We start from the raw sequence: 24,374 nt of genomic DNA, 5'->3' as shown, positions 1-24,374 counted from the left end.
ATGGGAGATGTTAGGAAGACAAGTGTGGGCTGAAAACAACTAATGCATAAACACAAACTGGCAATCATATTTAATCATGTAGTGCATGAGATCTGGCATAAATATTGCAGAAATATCGCAGTATTGCGGACTGCAATACATAAACAAACATAAACTGACACATCATATGGCCATACACAAACACATACTGCTGCACATGCATACACACACACCACGCAAACAACAGTCACACCAATGTGCCCTTTAGCCATTACAGCCTTTGATGCAAAAGCAAAGAGACAAGCATGTCACGCATTACTGTGCAATATGCAGAGCCCTCCTTCAAAACAGCACGACTCCTCCCATATCCCATGCAAGCATGCACAACTCATGAATAAATCAGTTGCTTGCCTCCACCGCTTTTCATAAGACAAATGTCGGCTCCTAAAGCCAATATCAATCAAACTACAGTTACATCTCAACTGAAATATTTGGCGATTTAGCTGGCGGCGTAAAATTAAGCAACATTACGAATGCTAAGACGTTTGGAATGGGTTTTTATTTTGCCTGTAAGTTGCCTAAAGACCATGTCATTAGACTAGTTTCATGATACGAAGGCACGTTCCTTTGAGATGTCAAGAGTCTCGCATTCTAAGTAGAAGAGAGTAGGAAGCTGCAGTCAGGGAGGGAATGAAAGAACAGCTGTTACGTCTGACAATTCACTGATCTCGTAGTAGACAGGTTTGAGTTTTTGTTTCTTTCTTGAAAAAGCCAAATTCAGACTAAACAATCTTAGCTTCATTTTGGAATTATCCATATGGTACCTTGGTGGTTTTAAATTTAAAATACTTAGTTATTATATTTATAATAGTCCCTAATGACACACTATACACTCAACCATGTAGTGTATGAGTTTAGTGTCTTCCAAATGCACCACTAGCATTTTTTTTCACCTGATGGAAATTCAAACCATTTTCCAGATGACATTTTTTTTCTCAAAAAGTGGACATTTTTGCAGTTATTTGCCTTTTTAAATTTAATTATGAGATTTAAATACTGCTTTTCAGTGACATTTTAAGCAATATTTTTAGCTGGATTAGCTTGTCAGGTGGTCATCTTAACTACACTTTTTGATGAACCAAAATATTTCCTAAAGAATAATACATTAAAAAATTATACAAATTTATTACATCACATTTTATTAGAAAAAAAAAATCTAACCCTAAACCTAACCCTAATTTTAAAGTTTTAAATTAAACACCGTCTATTGTCTATTAAGTTTATTGTCACTTCACTTGTGTCAAATTGTGTTTTCTTGCACAGCTGGAAGTTGGACAATTAAACAATTAAAAAAAATAATTGTTTGCATTCAACAAAACTGATTAGCTGAATCATATCGAAATGACAGTCAACAGAGGATTCCACTAGGTCTCGATGGGTTATTTTCACAAATTATGATACCATAGCAGTTAAAATAGGACAAATGAGCTCATGTATGGACCTTTGTCAATCTTTCAAACCACTCAAACAATTTTTAAATTAGTGTAATTAGGTAATAGGGTAATTTTGCTTGCACAATCCACAATATTTAAAGTAATCCAACCTCAGTAGCCAATAGCTCCACCTGTTCTACTACACAATCAATGCTGTAACTGTTGAATGCATGAAGTGTCCAACATTCCACACTTCTTTTTATTGGTCGAATAACTGCATTATCCAGGTTTTTAAAGTGCACTCACTCTTTTTTCGATTTTTTTGTTTAAATGTGCTACTTGCAGATTTTATACTACAAAATGGCATAGAAATGTATGGTCCCACTTTATATTGAGTGTCCTTAACTACTATGTACTTACATCAAAAAAATAAATACAATGTACTTACTGTGTTTATAATGTATTTGAGAACACTTGTGGTGCTTTTAAGTTGGCATAGAGGTTGGGTTGTGGACAGGTTTGGTGGCATGGGTAGGTTTAAGGGTGGGTTAAGGTGTACGGGATGGTCAACGGTGTATTTACAAATGTAATTACAAAAGTTAATTACAGATGTAATTACATACATGTATTTAATCAAGCAAAAGTACACAGTAAATACATGTATTTACACAATAAGTACATTGTAATAAACTATTAGTTCCTGTGTAAGTACATATTAGTTAAGGCCACTTAATATAAAGTGGGACCAAATGCATATGTAAAGGACATGGGAACCACCTACAGGACATGGGAACCACCTACAGCAGGGGTGTCCAAACTCGGTCCTGGAGGGCCGGTGTCCTGCAGATTTTAGCATCAACTTGCCTCAGCACACCTGCAGGGATGTTTAGAAAGCCTAGTAAGAGCTTGATTAGCTAGCCCAGGTGTGTCTGATTGGGGTTGAAACTAAACTTTGCAGGACACCGCCCCTTCAGGACAGAGTTTGGACATGTCTGACCAACAGTAATAAGTGTACTGTACTTGGGATACAAAAATCAATCCTTTTTTCTTATTTAGCAGACCACAACTGATGCTGTGTACTTCAAGATAGATCCCAATACAAAGACTGGCAAGTTAAATTTTTTAACGACCCTTCATAAAAGGTCCGTCATCGCTGTAGCATTGGCCAATAGGAGCTAGGAGGCTAAGATGTACACAAACATTGTGAAGCTGCTTGGGGAATGGATTATGCAATGGAGGAAATGTTTGTGGAGATATGGCAACAAAATGTCTGCCTTTATGATGTTTCCTTTATGTTTGTTCACAGTATTGCTGGAACTTCACTTGCTAGTTCTACCATGTCAAAGATATCAAACACGCCACACAGCAACAAGTAATCTGACCCCCTTTAACTGACTATTGTACTAAAAACAATGTAGTATTACCCAAGCAAATTTTAATGCAATTAAAATTACAGCAGCTTTTGATGAACAAGTGAATATGATGAAAAGGTAATCCAGTGCAGCAATTATTTAATCCCCTTGAAGCTTTTTAATCCATTTTCAGATGTAATTTCTGGTGTATAGATTAATACGATTTAAATTAGCAGATCATGCTGTGAAAAGACCAGGGCACGTTCTTTTAGAAATTACAAAGATTAAAAAAAAGGTAATGGATGTTGACAGAATCAATTTTAAAATACTAAAAGAATAAAACTAGTTGTTGGTTAGGCTGTAAAAAAAAAAAACTGGTCAAGAAAGAAAGAAAGAAAGAAAGAAAGAAAGAAAGAAAGAAAGAAAGAAAGAAAGAAAGAATGAAAGAAAGAAAGAAAGAAAGAAAAATAAGGTATGTGTGTGTGTTTTGTTAAAATTACCCAATACACTCAGCTCACTCAGCATTAACTCAATCTCTTTGTTAGCATTTCTCACGCATGAGTCAACATCCTCACTACAATAGAAGTGTCAGATGTACGTTCCTGACATGAAGTGACATTTCTGACAGCTTCTCACTTCCTCACATCCTTATATGAAGTCTGCATTCAGTAGCTAGAGCTTTAGAAAAAAAAAACATATTTATAAATGGGTAATAAATAATAAACACCCCTTCATTTTTGAGATTGCTGACACGCAGCTTCCTAACAGCTACAGACATCACATGACATTTAATATCTAACATAAAATCACTGGTGCATTTACAGAACAGCGCTGACACCACAAAGTTACTTTTAAACATTAAAATTCAAAACTTTCATTAATTAATGATCACTCTCTTTTATGAAAGTTAAAAAGATTGGGGATGTTATGACTTATAAATGTTTCTGAAAGGTCTCTTGCTCAGCAACTGTGTTTATTTGATCAAAATACAGCATAAACAGTAACTTTGTAAAACATTTTCACAATTGAATAATATCTATTTAAATATTACTTCTATTAAAGTTTTACAATAGAGTTTCCATTGTAATACAGTTCAAATCAGAATTATTAGTCCCCCTTTGAATTTGTTCATCGTGGCAAGGGTAAAATAAATAAGTCATTAGAGATGAGTTATTAAAACTATTAAGTTTAGAAATTGTCAGCAGCGATTTCGCTACTCTTTTTTTTATTCACCCACCCACTACTTGTTCCAAACCTCTTTTAGCTACTTCCGTTGAACAGAAAATAATACATTTTAAAGAAACCGGTAACCCTTCTATTCACCGTATTCTTCGTGTATGCGCGAGTGCAGACATTTGAATCTTTTTGGTTTGAGAATTCCAGTCTCTTTCATTTGCATTAATTTTTAGGCATAAAAATTTTTTTTATGCTGCTTGATGCTGCAAACTGATATTTTCTTATTTTATTAATCTACTTTTTATATATAGTCATGAACACACTTGTTTGTAGAGCAAGTAGTTTGACCTCTTTCAGCAGTTTTTTATTCCTAGTCATTTCTTCCAAAGGAAACTGAATCAGAAGTTTGCAACCACAAAAATGAACGCATTTCCACATTGGAGAATAAAGTCAATAATAGAATTTTTTTCATATTGTGGATGTCAATCGGTACTGCTTTACATCATCATTAAAAATAAAAATTTTATGTTAAAAGAAAAAACAAACTCATAGAAGTATGGAAACCACTTGAGTGGGAATAAATAGTGAGCACATTATATATTTTTTTGGTGAACGGTTCCTTTATATAAAGCCATATGATCCTTTAGAAATAATGCCAATTTGAAGATTTCTTATTATCAATATATGACAGTATATTTGCTATTTTTTTTAAAAAAGTGGTTTTACAGACACTATAGGTTTCTTCATTATATACAGATAGTCAAAAACGTTTAATGGATAATTAACATATTTGTGAATAAAACTCATTTTTTATATATTCTTGGTGAAGAAATATGTAGATATAAGAAAAACCTTACTGATTCCAATTTTCTTGAATCTTAGGCCCTGTTGACACCCATTTTCAACATCCCAAGTGGGACAGATGCTAAGTGCAGTTGTGAATAGGGTGTGAAATGTTTTGAGCTTTTTCACTTTCGACCGCATCCAGAGGTGTCCGAAAACGCATTAGACCGGATTGCTCTTGTAGTGCGAACACACATGATTCAAACAGCTGCTAAAGATTGGCTTCTCTCTGCCAGCTGAGCTCATTTATAAGCAGCAGGACATGCTGTAGAATCATGTTGAAGAGACACATTTAAACTTTGTCACTGATAATATTAGGTTTGTTTTGGAGAAAAAAAAAATCAAGCAAAATGTTCTACCAGTCCTGATTTGTTTATTCTTTTTCTTTTGCAAATAAATAAATAAATAAATAAATAAATAAATAAATAAATACTGTATTTGACTGCAAATTAGATTTATGAAATGCTATTTATACTTCATTAAAATATAAAACTTTAATATTTAATCATTTATTAATCCTGTACCATAACACAAATCGATTTTCTTTATTTGGTTCACTTTGCTCAGGGTCGAAGTTGTCATTTTTTTTAAAACAATCATACAATTATTAAACAATGCTAGTAAGAGGTTTACTTCGGAGCTCAGCCAGCTTTTACTAGTGTAGCTCCATGTACTCTGACATGACGACAGCTCCATATACTGCTATTGGAGCATTTTTTGACCTTTACAATTGTAATATGGTTGTTTTTCACGTTGCTAAGAGGACCACCTGCCATTTGTACAATGCAAAGTGTAAAGTCTGTAGCACACTAGGTGAGACTATCATAACGAGTCTTTAACATGCTATACATTTTCTATGAGAGTAACCTTTGCACATTATCCACAGCACCCAGCAACAAGCTCAGCTGACAGGTTGCTTAGCAAAGATAAATGCCACTAAAGAGAAAATTTCATTTCTCTTATGGTGTGTGGAAGCAAAGTCCCTTTTATGGCCCTTCAAGTCCCTTTTTTAAGTGTATTCTACAGTCTTTGTGGAAGTTGCCACTGGCTTGCATGGTTTGGGACGCGTGGAGCTGTGCATCGATTGATTTGCTCTTCAGTGTTTGGACTTTCAGCAGTAAAAATTAAACCACACTGAACTGAACTAAACTGAACTTAATCTCTGAAAACTGGACTGACACAGGTTCAGTTTACTAGAACTTCTATGTTAAGCTGCTTTGACACAATCTACATTGTAAAAGCACTAAGCAAATAAGGATGAATAAAAAATAAAAGTATTCACTGCATGTAAATGATGTTACTTTTTTTTAGCTCAATTTATAAAAAAAATACATCCATCTTCAACACAACACAGGCCACAAAATTAATCCTGATGTGCTGGATGTGAGTAATGGATGTTGAGTAACCCTGTAATTGTCATGATCACCAGCGAACCACTCCTGGCAGATCCCTGGTAAACTACACATATCACACTAACAAAACTAAAATTCCCATCATGCCGCTTCACACCCACCGGTTGCTGTTTTCCACCAATGTCTCACACACAGCTGAATCTCGTCATCACTGATCATCTGGACAACTTATACACCACACATACACCAGTTCGGTAACTACTAATTTTGTGGATTTTGTGCAGGAAAAGAGTCAAACTAAAACATTTATGGATTTATGCACATCATAATACCAGCCATACATGTAAAGAACAATTAATGTCCTTCAATTCGGTCACATCCAGCGGCCCTCATCCTTGAACCAATCTCCATCAATGTAAGCTGCTCGCTGTTCTGTCTATTCCATTGCTCCATTTGTTAGATGTTTACTCAAACTTTCTTTTGCAGTCTGAAGCACGTCAAAGCATAAAACACCCAATTTGCGCCACAGGATGCCTAATCCAATCTTTGCATTGACTTCACATGTAAATCACACGCACTTCATCTGCGTCTGCTTAATGCGTAGGCTGCAAACTAATTCCACCCATTTCCATGCAATTTAATGATTGTGAGAGTAATGTAAGTAATGTAATGCACAGGTGAAATGTAATTTTTCGAGAGACACTCAAATGCATCACATGCGCTGCATATGAAATGTCTATAAGTCACATAAAACAATAAATTGCAAACTGAAATAAATCTAATTGTTTTATGAGATTATTTACATTTTTTGCGAATATTTTTGTCATTATTTTCTACATTTTTATTTCTTGTTGATTTTGCGTTGGATTCCGCGATCGCGGAATTGCAAATCTAGGGGGTCTGACTGATACAGTAGAGCAGAAAAGGCCAATGCCAGCCCACAGACCCTCCCTCATCAAAGAGGTTAAAAGTAGTTAGAAATTGGACAAAAGAGACACGTTTAAATACAAGGTGTGAACCGTAATGTGTCTTCTTTGTCCTCTTGTGATCTTAAAGGGGTGGTCCAGAGTGTATTTTTAAGGCTTGGTTGTGTTATAAGATGCAAAGCAATGTGTGCTCATGCTACATTTGTAAAAAAAATCTCGTTATTTTTTCATATATCCTACTTTGATTATATACCGCTACTCCGCTAACATGAAAACGACTTATATTTCCTAGTTCCTCTGTCTTCTTAATACAACTACCTTCAGGCTTACCTTAACAAGACTTATAGTAATGTTTACAAGAAGTAAAAATATTCTGTTGTTTATCATGGCTCTGACTAAACTCAAACACAAAACTGGACTGTGCAGATACTGTACTACAGTGACACAACAAAATATCTCCACTGCAGGATGTAGAGGTTGCTTTGTGCTAGTTATGAAACAGTAGTTGTCTGCAGGTTTCTTATTTCAAGAACAGTATGGTCTGCCTCAGCACTAACATATCGGCAAGGAATGGATCTGCAAATCAAGTCAGCTGTAGGGGTTTGATACAGAGATTTGAGGGCTTCGGCTGATGCCCGAAACAAATTATGTATGAGGCTCTGAGAGAACAAACACACAGGCCATTCACATGTATGTTTACAGGATACATTGTGCATTCATATAGCTGGAGGAAGAGAGAGACTCACCTGATTGGAGTATCGCATGCTGACGTTCCTCTGATCCTGTCGTGGCACATAGCGATGGATGGGGTCGATGTCCTTTGGGCTGATCAAACCATCCACTGTAAGGCAAACACAGAACAGAAATAACTGGTGTTGTTTTGTTGTTGTTTTTTTGTTCGGCACAACATGAGCTCGAAAACAAATCACTGCATTTTTAATTCAACAAGGTTTTCAATTTCCAAAACAAGCCTTTCCTGTGGATTATTACCATTCTCTGCTGGTCTGCATTTTGCTGCAGTGAATACACATGAATCACTGTCTACTGTATGAATCATTCTGTGTGTGCGCATGATGTTAATATGGCTAAAAATACAATATTTGAGAAAAAAAAAAAAACATGAACAGTTAATAAAGATTGTTATTAGACTTAAAATAGTATTTGCTGAAAATCAAACCTGACATGGGCAGATCTGTCAAGAGCTATGGTAGAGGAGGAGGAGAAGATTAATGAATAATGACTTCCATTTTCTGACTGTTGCTCACAAAAACGACTTCAGAAGACTTTGAGGAATGCTGCACAAGTCACACATACTGTTTTTTTGTTGCTTTCAACGCATGAAGGAAAAAGAGTTTTGAAAAATATTGCCTTTTGGGGCTTCACAGAAGAAATAAAATCAAAGCGACTGGAAAGGACATGAACTTAAATAAAAACGATTAAATAATGATCACAATTGTAATTTTCAACACTTTATTTTAAAGTGATTGGTTCATCTAACCAAAGTAGGCTAAAGAAAGGGTGAATTGTTTGAGATAGAAGAAAAAAAGCTGATGTGGAATGTATAGGAAAACAGAAGTGTTATTATTATTTATTTATTTAATTAATTCCACCTGGGATAAGTCTGATAATGCTTTCAAACCTGGACATTTTTTTTCTGAACTTCGTGTATTTTCCCTATTAGCTTCATTCATTTGAGCCTATGTAAACACCTCAATCACACTCTCATCTACTCCAAAACAATCCGTCTGAGACTGCTTAACTGAGGTGGTCTTGGCTCGGTTGAAACAAACTCTGGGGCGGTTTGGTTCTAGTGAGAAAGCAATACGATCCAACCCACTAACAAACCAGGCTATATTACAGTGTATTATGGTAATGTAATAGCTATATATATGTATGGCTATTCAAGGAGAGAATGATGAGTGAGGCAAGATGTCATTCCCACCGGTAAAAGTACCTTTCATGTTGACTACGAAAGTGAAAAGATGCTGTCTAACCAAACAATGAAAAACTTTTTTTTTCATATTTCATCTTTTAATTTTCTTCATTATGTAAATCCTTTTCTTAGAGATGGGTTGCGGCCGAAAGGGCATCCACATTTTTTAAGGCCACAATTAATAATTCAAACAAAAAAGTTCTTTAATGTCTTATTTTAATTTGAAAATGACCAGCAATAGATTGACAGATTCAATAGATAGACTAAATAGATTACAACTCGACAACTGAAATGAGGCTATGTATGAGAAAGTCTTTCCTCTGATTTATCCTTGGTGACAACATCTCTGGGTGCCACTATTCAAAATTAAAAATGCACCTTATCGCATTTAATGTCTTATTGCTCAATTGCCCTAAACTGAAATACTGAAGTATGACAGCTCAGGAGAATCCTGCAACATAAACCATGAATCTCTAACCAAGGTAAAGAGAATTTTTGGCGTGTTTAGAAAAAAGCAACATTGTAACAATTGAAATCAATTTAAGAACAAAACAATCTACAGGTGTGAAAGCGACCTTGTTCCAAGTTCAGACTGAATGATTTTAACCCTGATTTTGACTCAACAGGTTTTGAGAAATCACACAGTGTGAACTATCAAAGATGCAATCTGAGAGAATCAATTACCTACAGCCAATGAGAGAGCAGCATTCACTAGTTTGGGTATCTGTAGGCCAGCGGGAGGTAGGGGAAGAAGTTAAAAGGCTAATTATGGATATATTTGGACCCAAGAAATGGAGAAAAAAAACGAGTGGAAATTTGGCATGGAGCACCTGTGTATGTTTGACATGTCTTCTGAGCAATACCACAACCAGGTCTAAAAAAAAAAAAAAAAAAAAAAAAAAAAAAAAAGTTGAAAAGAAATTTCAAATTCCTATCAAAGAGTAGGTGAGCAAACTAAGTACATTTTCTACCCCACTAAAGGCTTCTTTTTCATTCTTTAGTCAATAACAAAATATTTACTATGTGACCTTGCATTGTTTTTATTGCACTTCTCACATGTGTTTGGTTGTGAGATGTAGTTTGTGGATCGAGACAAAGTTATCAGCAATTCTCCTATTGTAAAACCCCTGTCGCCGATCCCTCTTGCAGTGTAAACACAGCAGCAACGAAACGCTAAGCCAGATAGTCATGTAGTGTGAAAACATCTGTGACGTGACTACTTTAAAAATGTTGAAAGTGCAGTCTGAACTCGCAATAATCAATTAAAGAAGATTTACAAAACAAAACCTTTAAAACATCATAATTGGAGCTCTTTAACACAGTCTCAGTATTTAATTTATACAACAATTTATCCTAAAGAGGGTCTCTTTTAGTTCTCTTAAAGTAGATTTAACTCTCTTTCCTTTGGAGTAGCGTGAGCATATGGCATGAAGCTGCTGCATGAATAAATAAAAGAATATCTGTGTAAACTCTTTTAGTGGGAGTCTTTGTTGTGTGAAGCAGCCCTGACCCCGGGCTCCAGATGGATCTGAAACTCACCCAGCAGCTTAGCGATGTTATAGAGGGCCTGTCCCCAGAGGAACAGCATCCCATCACGGCCTGAGTTGCTGGGGAAGCGCTTCTGGCTGCCGTGTTTCTTCTGTTCAGCTTCCACAAAGTCCGCCGGCACATGATAATACTTAGGAATAACTGCGTGGCCTGTAGAGTATCAAATTAGACAACATTTAAAGAGGTTAGATTTTGTGCAGCCACACAGTCACTGCTATGCTAAATAATATGCACTACTGTTTAAAAGAATAAGGAACTTTTATTCAGTATGATGCATTTAAAAAAAAATAAAAAATAATAATAATTTGACCTAATAATAATAATAATAATAATAATAATAATTAAATTTTTCCCAAGAAACAAATAAGAATGATTTGAGAAATCACAGCAAAAAAATGCACCTTTACCTTTATAAAAAAATTATTTATATATATATATATATATATATATATATATATATATATATATATATATATATATATATATATATATATATATATACACGTTTTTTTTCTTTTTTATTGTAAAACTATTAACACAATATTAAACTTTTTGTGATTTTTTTAAATAAATGGATGAGGTCGGATTTCTGTTTTCAAATCCATCTCAGCAAGGATTAAATGATCCTTTTTCTTATTTTCCATTTTCTCATTACTTTATTTATATAATTATTTAAATCAGTATTTAATCTTTGAAATGATTGTGACTAATGAATAAAGTTAAAACATTGCCTAATTTAGGAATGTTCGGTATCTTTGTTCTTCTCCCTGTCTGTCAAAACTCAGCTCCAAACTCACCAAATCAGGTCACAGGTCATTGAGACCTCTTGAGTAGAACTGTAGGGCCTGATGACTGTAAACACATGTTCCTATTGTTATTGCTATGTGTTAATACTGTCTAAATTGATTTTGCTATTTTTATGCATTACCTCTGTTTAAAGTGATTTCATTTTAATGCAAGATATACTGTCTGTAGTAAGAATATAGCAGACAGAATGCTGATTATACCAGCTTCATAATAGAGCACATTTCTATAGACCCTAATGTTGAAATGGCATACCTTTACAGCAGAAAAAAAGGTGTTTACAGCCTGGTACAAAAAAACGATTTTGGTGTATATGCAACTGTGAGGTGGTGAATTTATTTATTTTTTTAGAACTCATCCATTTCTTTTATACTAAGTCTGCATAATTAAAGGTGTGGCCACTTGAGTGACAGCATAATAAGTGGTCACCATGTCACCTGATTAGCCACTGAACTTGGCATATACATCATATTTTTGATTGTTTTATGTGGCTTTACACAGTCAATTGCCTTTTGGAATTATTTCCTACAATCAGATAATATAATATGCTGTGCACTTAATTGTGCTCACAAACCATTCATGTAGTCTTCATTTCCCAGAAGAGTGAAATTGCATACTTCTATACCATCTCTATAAATGTATTTGTTTTATTTAAGATAATTTAGCATTTAAAATTTTCTTTAGACCTGTAATGCACTCCAGAATCTGACAGATTGATTAGCTGTAGGCTAAGCTGTCATCTGAAACGTTGTCATACAGTGTTATGCCTAGATTTCATAAACAGCCTTGCATTTACAAATGTAGACTTTATTTAAAGTATTTGAAAGTAATTAGCGTTTTCCTCAAGTAGAAAAACGTCATAAAAAGTAATGCTTAGTGGCTCAATGTATTACAACAGTGTTTTTAAAAGACTAAACACTTTATTGTTTTAGTACACAACCAAGCACATGTGGTCAGAACACAAACAAATCAAAGGTAATGAAGTATTAAGTGTTTCTCCCAAAGAAAGCTTCATCTAAGCAAAATGCTAGCAGGTGTTTGTAGTTTTACTTGCGTTCCGCTTCTTTGCCCATTTTTGGTAACCCCCGGCGAGATGATGCATGAAAAAAATGGCAACAGTTGACCACACCAACTTGTAGTTTCATTTGCGCTATTTACAAACCTATTTGTGACATTAAATATACTACGTCCATATCTTTTCCTACAGGGGTGCTCAACCCTGTTCCTGGAGATCTACCTTCCTGCAGATTTCAGTTGCAACCCTTATCAAACACACCTGTTCATAATTATCAAGTGCTGTTCAGGTCCTAATTAATTGGTTCAGTTGTGTTTGATCGGGGTTGGAGCTAAACTCTGTAGGAAGGTAGATCTCCTGGAACAGGGTTGAGCACCCCTGTTTCACAGTCTATGGACCTGACCCAAACCTTCTCACTTCATCCCTATCTGGACTCCGCATTGACGTAGCTATTAAGAATTGTCTATCTTTGCTTAAAACAATCAGAACCTTTTACCGGAGTTGACACCATTTCTGGTTTTGTGTAAAGAGTATAATTGCTGTGTTGATGTTACTTTAAGTCAGAAGTCCAGCCAGCGAGCTCTGCAACAGCATGAAGCCCTCCTGCCATGAAACGGCAAACTATCATCAGTAAATTTTCTTCATCTCCGACTCTGAGTGTTTCATTCATCTGACACACCAGACTTTTATATTAACTGTTAATCTTCATTCCCAACAAAACAAACACATCATATTTCAATGGGTGCACATAACAAATTTTATTAAACATGAATACATTCTTACAATCCCTTTGTGCAGTGTTGTAAACTAATAGGCCTTTGGAATTTATTTTCTTTGTTTGTCATAAAATAAACAAAAGAACTAACTGGCCACATTTTGTCTGGAATATAAAATATTCAGTATTCAGCAAAAATGCTTTTTATTTTACTGCCACTCCCATTTGTTGGATGTGCTGTATCTTGAATTTAGCAAACTGGCTGTCAGCAATATCCAGCCTAACCATATTTTCACCTTTTCTGACAAGCCTAATTTAGACGACTAAACTAAGCTCTTATTTGTATTGGTGAGGCTCACTGTAAGCAAATGAAATGAGCTGAGCGAGTTATTATGTTGCTTATTATGGTTCTACTTCTGAAGGGTAGTGGGTCTGAAGGACTGTCAAACAGCATGAAAGCAGTTTTTTATTTATTTAGTATCTTTATTTATTTATTTATTTTTTAAATCTGCCTGTGGGGAAACAACGGTGTTCTGGTCTGTTTAAATAATGAGCATCTCCTCTGTTGTGCACTTGACTGAGACGCGTCTGAGGAAATCATGCAGTGTGGGAGAGATGAATACGAAAGGGCCACTCTAATAAAGAGTAATGGGAAAATAACAGTCATTGGCAGGGGCTGGAGGACACTGGCTGGCAAAGCAGAACCATCACTGTATGACAAGCGTTGGCAGTTTGTCCAAAAAAAATGCTCATATGCATGTATCTGTTTGTGTAAGTTACCCTCAAAGGACTGGAAAATGACAGCTTGTAGCAGCTCCTGGTACTCTTTGACTTGATCGGGGTTTCCTCTGAACACACCTGAATGGAAAGGAAAATTACAAAAAATTACACCGCCCTCCTACAGGAAATCTGTCAAAGACTACAGAATAGACAAGACATGTCAATTGTATAGTGTTGAATAGAAAAAAGTTTTATAGTCAATCTGGCGAATGAAGCTCCGCCTTCTACTATAGGAGCCAATCATCGTTTGTTATATAGCTAATGTTTGTCCAGGGGAGAAGCTTGGACCAGACTTGTGCTTTTTTTTTTTTTACTACAGTTTATGTGGCCAAACAAACACACTGTAATATCAGTGAATACTTGCTTCACAGACATAATAAATATATCCACATAAAGCTTAAAATCTTTTGAATTAACCAGTTACACTTAAAAACAAAAGGGTTTTTTCTAATCTGTATGAAAAAAACGTGAGGTACAGTCTGTCCTACACACATCGCATGACAGCAACAACTCAAACGCCCGCAAACTAGTAAACAAGGAGTCGCTAAAGAAGATTTACCTATTGAGTTGTAAATTACTTCAGGAGACCAGCGAGATCTGACAAAGCATTATGATAATGTGTAAGGGCCTACTCACACTATGCCATCTGTACCATGCCCAGGCCCATTTCCCGGATCGTTTGAGAAGTGTGAGTGCGCTGAATCGGGCTCAAGCACGGTTCACTTGGCTGGCCCTGGCCCGGTTGAAAGAGGTGTGCCTGAGCGCGGTTTACTTGGGTTTTGGTGTGGTACGCTTGTGTGTGAGTGCAAAACGCGCCAAAGCCCAAAACTGAAAGCGAGATGTGACTTTTAAGGGGCTGTTTCATATGGATTTATTAATCAATCTTACTGGTTCAGCGAACGCAAACTACCGTAGTTTATTAAAGATGAGAACTCCTCACAGCACGACAGCTGCGCGGCTTCAGCAGACCTCCTCATTCCTGCAGCACGAGAGCATTATGATTGTTTTTGAGCGCCAAAAGTGGCTGATCTGTTTGTCGAAATATCTGACTGCGTGTCACCGCATCCCTAAGGACTGTTTGGCGAAATATTTGACAGCATGTCACTGCATATCAAACGACTGAAACGATATAACTAGAGAAATCTCCACTGTGCTGCTGAGTGAGAGAGCACTTCTCACTGAACAGCGCAGCAGCGATGACGTAAGCATGCCGAGGCCCATTTGTGGTGTGAGTGCGGGCCGTCGGGGGAGACAGGAGGGGGGACGAGCGTGCTTTGGCCCGGTTCGAGACAACTGTACCTTACCTAGGGTGAGTACGGCCTAAAATGGCCATAAATAAAGTTGGTTTCGTAATCTTGTTCCTTTCGCATGAGTATTAACTCGGGCAAGCTGGAAAATACTTATGAAGCCAACTTTTGAGTCAGTTGATGTTTAATTTAATTGATGATTCCAAATATGTAAAGTAATCTTAAGCTTTGCAAACAGTTTTGGAGAATTTAATGTTTCCCCAATCAGACAGAATGCCTGAGCATACTGCCCAAGAGACATTTTAAAGATGGCCAGCGAGTAAAATCACTTAAAGGGACTATAATGCTACTCAAAAACAGGACATTTACAAATGAACTCAGCATGTATATGAAACACTGTAATTTCTAAAACCAGTAAAAATGTCATGGTAAAAAAAAGGTAATTGGTTAGCTATACCATATTCACCACAATAAAAATGTAACTAGGTTTATGCTGCATTGTTTGTCATTTTTTTTTTCAAAATAGAGTCAAAAGCAAAACAAATCTTTTATTCAAAAAATAAATAAAACAAAACTGTAAATTAAAAAACTAAATTTAATTAAAAAACTGTTAATAGGTTAAAATTCTTTGGAAAAAATAAAAAAATAAAGAAATATATACATATTTAGAGCAGAGTTTGGTACCTCAAGAAGACTCATATAACAAGTACATCACTTAATGAAATTAAATAAAATTCATTATATTCAACTAATATGCATGACTCTTACCATCAATCATCATATAGATGTAAAAAATTGGAAACTCGCACTCAATACCGTCAAAGAGCTGAAAAACAACAGGGAAAAGAATAAGACATGAGTAATAACAGAAACTGTTCATACACAGTAATAACTCAAATATAATTAAATGTTTAGAAATGCTTTTGTTTAATGCAGTGTTTCCCCATCCATGTTCCTAGAGGCACACCAGCAGTACACATATTTTGGATGTCTCCCTTATCTGACCCATTCATTTCAGGTTTTGGAGTCTGATGGTCTGATGAGTTGATTCAGATGAGTTTGATAAGGAAGACATTGAAAATATGTACTGTTAGTGTGCCTTCAGGAACAGAGTTGGGAAACACTGACATGTATTCCTACAGTAAATCTGTGTTATTAGCATAATGTGGTTGTGAGAATGAAAATTATACACACATTTAAATGACTAGTATATATTTACACATGTTACCTGTACCAAAATGCAAATACATAAAACATAAGCCCTTCAAATGACAAAGGTAATGTCAGACAACCTCTGTTTTCAACTTACGACAGTTCAGAAAAACAGAAAACAATTATGTTGAAGTAAAGTACAGCAGTCATGCAGAAACTCCATTAAAAAGCCATAGTGCTTCGTCTCTCTTTCCCTAGAGCCGAGCCATGAATCACTTGGGTTTGAAATTAAAATCAACTCAGATGTAGAGATGGTTTGCGAGTGTGAAAAAGCAATGATTAATTCAAATTATGAGACTGCGGCTCGTTTTAATCGCATTCATTTAAAAGTATAAGTCAACATTTAAGTGCCTACAGATGCTCCGTAAAACACTGCCAGCATTACTTTTCAAACATGAATCTGAAATTAGAGCTTCGTGTGTGGGCAGACGGAGTTTACTATGGAAGTAATCCATCAGAAACGTAACATTTATATCAATATCAAACCAAATAAATAGGGATTACCATAAACAATTTAGTGTGGGCCTATGGAGCATTCGGATGCCATTTCATCGAATAAAAACCACACCACATTTAGCAACCCACTTTCCAGGCTGCAATTAAAACTTATGAAGCTTATAATAAGCTCACGCGTTTACAATATTCTCCCCATTCATGGCATGAAACGTTGGTAATACAATTCTGTGATCCTCTTTGCGTTGCTGCCAATAATATGACAGCCTCCATTCAAATCTCTCTTTTGAAAATACAAATCTTGTGAGCTGCTTAAGAGGTGCACAAATCTAACGCACACTTTGATGGCTGACGAGGAACAAAATGTCTCTCAACCTTTCCCCAAATGTAATTAAGACCTCTCTATCTCCGCCAGCGATCTCGGAAGACAATCGGCGTGGCATTAGGAGATCAGAACGGGAGATTAGGATGTAATGAAATAAAGGCTGTTAATTGGACTGGTCTCACATCACTGGCATATCGCAAATAAGCTGTTTCAGGGTAATATGGGTTTGTGTATAGTCAGCATCTAAAACTGAGAAGATATAGCTACATTATTCTACTCTCTAACTGACCGAGAAAAAAAACAAACATTTGATTCAAAGGACAATATTTCAAGACTATAAGTGAAATCTTATCACCAGTTGCACCAACAGGCTTATATTAAACCCTGAAAGCCTAAAAATAAAATCTAGTGTTGTTTTTTTTTTTGTTTCCCCTCTCAATATCAGTTTCTATAACCCCCTGGAGAGTCAGAGAGAAGTGCAGTCAGAGAGCTGGATGAGGCACACATATTAAATGAACATCTTCTGGGTGAGAAAGAGCAGACATGGAGGCCTACTCACAGTAAACAGCGAATTGTCTCATAGGGCTTTGACTTCACTTAGCACAATTACTTAGTAAGACAATATCATTTACCAGAGGACATTCAGTCACTATGAGACATCCAGGCTTGAAATCCTCTGCCATCATAACTTGGTTATAGATTTAATAGAATGGAAACTCCAGCCATGCAGAAAGGCTCTTTTTTGAGCGTGACTGGTCAATAACATGGAGATGTTCTCTGATATCAGTAAGTATTTGGCTTAGGTAAGTTCAATTCTCCAGAATTTTTTTTTATAACCACAGATTGAAAAGCTCAGTTTTGACCATATTTGGAATGGTTGTGAATATTAACAAGCTCTGCTCTGATGCTCCACCACCTGTGCCAGTGCCTGCTCTCTCTCACACAGAAACACACACACAGCATCTACATGTGTTTGTTGCTGCATTACAAACATAAGTGACAAGTTTCACAATATACAAATGTGGCCTTTAGAAATGCGCCCCGTGTCTCAGGGAACAGAATTCAATGACTAGCCGCGGTTAGCCACAACACTTAGGGAAATTCTCTGACTGAGGAAATACATTACCAGTAAGTGGCAGCCTAATTTTCAGTAGTGGCCAGTTCTGAAGGCGGAGGACTCAATGCTAGACTCAACTTCTCCAAGTTTTGTTCATAATTGCTAAAATCGTGTTTATTGTTTTCTAATAAGAGAAATAGTTTCACTTTAAACACAGTTTTGCAGATTCGCTAGAGCCATTATAAAGTGTGCTGTCTCAAATGACTAATGATTCTGCATTACCACAACACGTTTTATTTGCGAACATTAAAGCTGGTTTCAGTTCTTAATTTTCGGTCGTTTCATTTTTAAAAATCTGTTTATTTAATTTCTTGTTAATTAACTCCTATTTAGTTATTTATTTTTGTAATTTACATGCATTGTAAGTGTAATGCAAGATTAGATAAACCTAAAAATATAATTGTTGTAATCTCAAAAAGAAATGTTGTGCCGCAGCCTGTGGTGTGCAAATTAATAATCTCACATAGATCATCAGAGTCTGTGTTTTGTTCAGATTGGCTTGTTTTTCACCAGCAATGTCATTGATTTTTACTAAAGTATTATTAATTAGCTAGACACACATATATTCATTTGATTGCACTTTTAATTATTCATAAAAAAAGAAAAGAAAAAGTCAATACATTGGCTGCTCATTTAATCATATCATTTTTAAAAATTAAGTAAATATAGTAGACTGTGCTGGACAGTACATGGTATCAGTCCTGTTTAGGGGAAAACATCCAAATGAGCTTCTATCACAACAGTCTGTTGGCTGATTTTTATATTTTCAATACTGATCAGCCTCCAAAAAAAAAAAAAAAAAAAAAAAGCCTGCAGTTATGCAAATTGAAATGTGCCTTCTTTCTGCATACATATCCAATTGTAATCAAAAGCATTGATCTGCCATTCCTAAAAGTCATTAGCTGTCATCACCATATTGTAACAAGCCTGCCATTGGTTTAGTGAACAGCAAAATTGAACTTTAGTCAACATGGACGTAACCTTAAGTGTGGATTTCTTTCATTTGTATGACAGGACCATTTATAAATTTGGGACAATGAAGGAGGTGACGATGGTGTTCAGCTAAAAATAGGTAAGCTAAAATGTTACATCAAATGAGACCCTCTATTCTTATATCTATGTCTCCTCAAAAAATCCTCCATCACTAATTCTAATACCCTTAGTTGTTTCTCAGTAAATATTGCTACTCTGTATTGAGATGCTGCTTTAGATTCTAGACTTTACTTCAGATTTTTACTTTCGATTATTTAGGTTTAGTTTTTATGAGCGATTCTATGATAAAAACATAAACTAAGCAGCATTTATTGATTGCAGCAGCCTTTCCAACATATTGAAAGTGGCTGTTTTGAAAAATATATTTTTTTTCCAATTTGTTGCTACATTTTATTTATTCATATCTAAATAATACATAGGCTATACTTATATGCATAGAATCTGCTCACTGAAACCAATTTTTCAAATATTTTAGTCTATTAAAAAAAAAAAAAAAAAAAATATATATATATATATATATATATATATATATATATATATATATATATATATATATATTTATTTAAAGATTTCCCAAAGATGAGTTGCGGCTAGAAGGGCATCCGCTGCGTAAAAATAAAAGTTGGGAGTTCATTCCGCTGTGGCGACCTCAGATTAATAAAGGGACTAAACCGACAAGAAAATTAATAAATGAATATAATTTAAAGAATATATATTTTAAGGAATACCTAATTTTAGACTATTTCTTTTATTAATTTTAGCACCAAACAGCTGTCATGCAGTTTTATAGAAACATATACACTACCTGACAAAAGTCTTGTCGTCAATCCCAGTTGTAAGAGTAACACATGATAACTTGACTTCTAGCTGATCATTTGAAAAAGTGTCAGAAGGTAATTTTTTTCTGATGAATCATCTGTTAAACTGCCTCCCAATCATCACAAATACTGCAGAGAAACTATTGGAATCTGCATAGAGCCATGATACTCACAGAAGTCAGTCAAGTTTGGTGAAGGAAAAATCATGATTTGGGGTTACATTCAATATGGGGGCATGTGACAGATCAGCAGAGTGGATGGAAACATCAACAGCCTGAGGTATCAAGACATTTGTGCTGCCCATTACATTACAAACTACAGGAGAGGGCTAATTCTTCAGCAGGATAACGCTTCTTCTCATACTTCAGCCTCCACATCAAAGTTCCTAAAAGCAAAGAAGGTCAAGGTGGTCCTGGATTGGCTAGCCCAGTCACATGACATGAACATTATTAAGCATGTCTGGGGTAAGATGAAGGAGGAGGCATTAAAGATAAATCCAAAGAAGCTTGATGAACTCTGGGAGTCCTGCAAGAACGATTTCTTTGCCATTCCAGATGACTTTATTAATAAGTTATTTGAGTCACTGCAGAGATGTATGAATGCAGTCGTCCAACCTCATGGGTCATACACAATATGAATTCTTTTTCCACTGCACCATGACTTTATTTTCTATACTGGAAATTATTTCTGTTAAGTGACAAGACTTTTGTCTAAGCAGAGTCAGACCTTGCTGTCCTAATTAAATAATTAAATATTGATCATATTTGTATTTTGGTAAAATAAGTGTAATTTAGAGGCCTTTGCCTTTCTTATAAGCCACTTCGGATACCAAATGATTTACTAGAAGTCAAGTAATTATTTGTTGTTCCTAAAACTTGGATACTTGTCAGGTGGTGTGGTTATTATGACCGTTATTCTTTTTTATATTAATAAGTGTTGCATTATGCAAATAAGTTATGGATTATTCTTCTTGGTGCCCATTTTAAAGAGAAACAAAAATATTTGTGATATGTTTAGCTTGTTTTTATTATTATTATTATTATTATTATTATTTAAACCAAAATGTGTTTTAAGTTATCGTGTTGGCGCACACATAGATTGTGATGTAATTGCATATAATTCTTGTTTTGCTTTGAGTTCATTCTTTGAAATTATTAAAATATTAATGCAGTCTCCTTGCAGTTTATTTCCCGCACACATTCATAATCACAACATTTGCCAGTACTGCCTCAGCTGATTTTATGCATGTGCTTCAACACTTAATTTATTTTAAATGCAAATCATTATGGTTCAAATTTTCTCTGTAATGTGGAAAAATTTTTACAAACATCATTATTTCTCAGCCCTGAGACAGCACTTTCTCCCAACATATACTTAAGCAATTAAACGAACATCATAAATGTGTGATTAGTCGACTAATGACTTGAATGACAATTGGTTGACACTGGGGAATGCCCTACAGTATAAATAAAGAACAGCTTGGTGCCGCCATGGTATCTGAATTTCAAAATGCACCAGAATACCATGGTACTTCTTGTTGGGTGTGGATGGAGAAATCAGGTAAATGAACTGCAATGATGGATAATTTGAGGAATGTTATTTCTCATTTCTCTCTACGGGCTTGTTCATTGTAGGAGGTCAGCTCTTGCTGCTGATGGAATGATTTGCTGCAGGATAAATCTTCCCCTTTCAGATTTCAGATTCAGACTCAGCGTGTTCCCAGGCTAATTCTGGAGTTAATATCCTCACTGTTCAACCCAATCAAATGGGATTTACCCGCAGCCCTCGCATTCTCCTGAGAGATGGATAAATAAGCAAATCTGCACCAGATTAAAAAGAGGCACATGAAAACGCCATTTATTAGATCTGTCGCTTACCTTTATAGAAAAATCTTTGTTTCTCAAATAAATTGTCTAAACCTGAGGCTAGTCATAATAACTCTTCTCAAATGTGAAGAAATATTCTGTTTTAATTTTTGCTATGAGCCAGTTTTAATTTCAACAGGTACGTAAACCACACTCACCTTCATCTCAGCAGGTTTATAGTGCCTGCGGTTCTTGTCCTCATTGGCTGTTCTGAAGCCGTCTCTTAAGAATCGCTTAAAGCCATACTTGCCCTTCAGCTTGCGGACTATCTTGTCCAAAGTCTGGGAATACAGAGCATCATCGTCCACAGCGAACGCTGGGTAACTGATGCAGGGCAGGAGGGCTGAATCTGTGTTCTAGAAAGACAAGAGCATTCGCATTAGAAGCAGGCATTGAGCGACTCGCTGCTGCTCTATTGAATTTGCCTTCCATCAGGAAATATTGAGGGAACCCAGGGTTAAGTGAGCACTTTCTTCCTGAGAATGGTCTATTTTTCTGCATTAGCCTGTGCAGTTTTAATAACACATTAGTCAGACTCACGGAGAGGCTTTAATACATGGGATATGTAAGTCTATACACTTGAAGCCACTGAATCAAACTACCTTTGAAATGAAGAATATTTCTGCATAATGCACAGCCTTCATTAGGCTTAATTGTGTTAATTTACCTGTTCTTTGGCAGAGATTACTTTGTTCTCCAGTAAAATTGGCATAGAGAAGAATCCGATCTGTGCTTTGATAATGGCGAAGGACACTTTGAAAGTTGATTGATACTATACATGGGATTTTTTGATAGTATAGTTCACCCTCAAAATTATTCTTTCTTCTTTTGAACAAAAAAGAAGGATTAAAGCTGCAAGCAGCGATGAAAGGGACCTCGCACCTGGGCTCACCAACGACTAGTGGCCTTAGGATGACAGAGAACAGTGGACAATAATAATTTAAGCTGATATAAATAAAAAATAACCTGAAAAAAAATCACAGATTTATGCCAAACTTCCTTCTGTCAACAGGTTACGCTATGAATGTGACTCAGTATTGGCATGAAGATGTCTTCAGGAAAGGAATCTCATCAAACCTGTGAGTTTTCAGGCAGATCAGACAGTAGCTGTGTCCCAAATCGCATACTTATGCACTATTCTATGCCATTTTGTAGTATAAATAGTGTAAGTAGTGTGTTCACAGTGAAAACTCTAACAATAATAAGAGCATTTTAATTACCCGGATGATGCACTTATTCAGCCGGTAAAATTAAGTGTAATGATGGACACTTCACGCACTCAACGACCGCAGGTCTGCTTACGTAGCGGAAGGGGCGGAGCTATCGGATGCACCAGTTGGATAACTTTATTTATTTTGGATGGTGAAAGCAAAATTTCCCTACCAGAGTGATTATAGCACCTCCCGATGGTGAATGTGGTTATACTCACGGCAGGTATTATTTGAAAATTCGGTCGTTTATTTCATTGATTTGGCAACCGTCAAACCTCATCAGGGAAACGGTTTGAATTTCCGCTTAGTAAAAAAACATTAGTGTTCCATTTGGGACGCCACTACATACATGTACTATGCTGTTGAGTATGTAAGTGCATAAGTACATAGTGCATGAGTGCATAGTGAATAGTGTGCCATTTGGGACGCAGCTATTGTTTGGCTGTTATAAGTACTTCCTCCTTCATGGCGAAACACTGAACTTTGTCAGTCTGCAAAAACTCTAGATCTTCACAATTTAACATCACAAAGACCTTTGGATTATACAGACAAAACTTGGATTAAATCTGATAAAATTTCCAGGAGGAGTTTGTTACAGTGTAAAACATGTCATTTCCTGTTGCCAGCAGATGGTGCTATGACTGTAACTGGATATTTGCATGTAAACGTGTTCAGGTCAGGACTGTTATCAAACATTTGGATTTTAAAGCAGATCAGACAATGCCTGAGTTATAACAACTTTTTCTTTCATGGTGAAACATCCAAGTTTGTGAGGCCGCCACGGACACGCCCTTTGACGAAAACTTTAGATCTTCGCAATTTAACATCGCCAGTAAGTATTCTGAAGAATTCTAGAAACTGGTAATCAGTGACATCCATGAATACTTTTCAAAATATCTTCTTTTTTGGTCAACAAAATAAAGAAAAATTATTAATTTGAATCATGGGTTTGAAAATCAGTCAACTATCCCTTTTACTTTTTCTACAGGTGACACAGATGCTATTATAGGGGTCACATCACAATAAAAAAAGACATTTATGAGAACGAGGTATGAAATTGAAGTTGTTAAAAACTTGTGTTTATCGTAATCAAAAAAGCTCATTTATTAAAGCTCAACCTCAGAGGTTTGTCACATCCCGGCATCATATCCTACTGCAGATTGACATCTAACTTCCTCAACATGTTTAACACATACATACAGACTGACTTTACATTGACATCTTAAGCTCAAATAATACCTGTTCTCTGTCAGTCTGAGCATGTGAACAAGTAAGTG

General features: G+C 35.8%; 1 protein-coding gene across 4 annotated transcripts in view; it reads right to left on the bottom strand.

Moving 5' to 3' along the window:
• phkb (phosphorylase kinase, beta) overlaps positions 1–24,374 on the bottom strand; it is a 138,634-nt gene that overhangs the window by 55,840 nt on the left and 58,420 nt on the right. For all 4 annotated transcript variants that reach the window (XM_073908869.1, XM_693105.10, XM_005166403.6 and 1 more), the window contains 5 exons: positions 22,045–22,242; positions 15,872–15,929; positions 13,857–13,934; positions 10,534–10,692; positions 7,808–7,902 (listed from right to left, as the gene is read on the bottom strand). In XM_073908869.1, coding sequence (XP_073764970.1) covers positions 7,808–7,902; positions 10,534–10,692; positions 13,857–13,934; positions 15,872–15,929; positions 22,045–22,242 — 588 coding nt within the window. The remainder of the gene's footprint in view (positions 1–7,807; positions 7,903–10,533; positions 10,693–13,856; positions 13,935–15,871; positions 15,930–22,044; positions 22,243–24,374) is intronic.

This window comes from Danio rerio, chromosome 7, assembly GCF_049306965.1.
Source record: "Danio rerio strain Tuebingen ecotype United States chromosome 7, GRCz12tu, whole genome shotgun sequence".
NCBI lineage: Eukaryota > Metazoa > Chordata > Actinopteri > Cypriniformes > Danionidae > Danio > Danio rerio.
The sequence above is the reverse complement of the archived record's forward strand: the minus strand, read 5'-3'. Positions and strand labels throughout refer to the sequence as shown.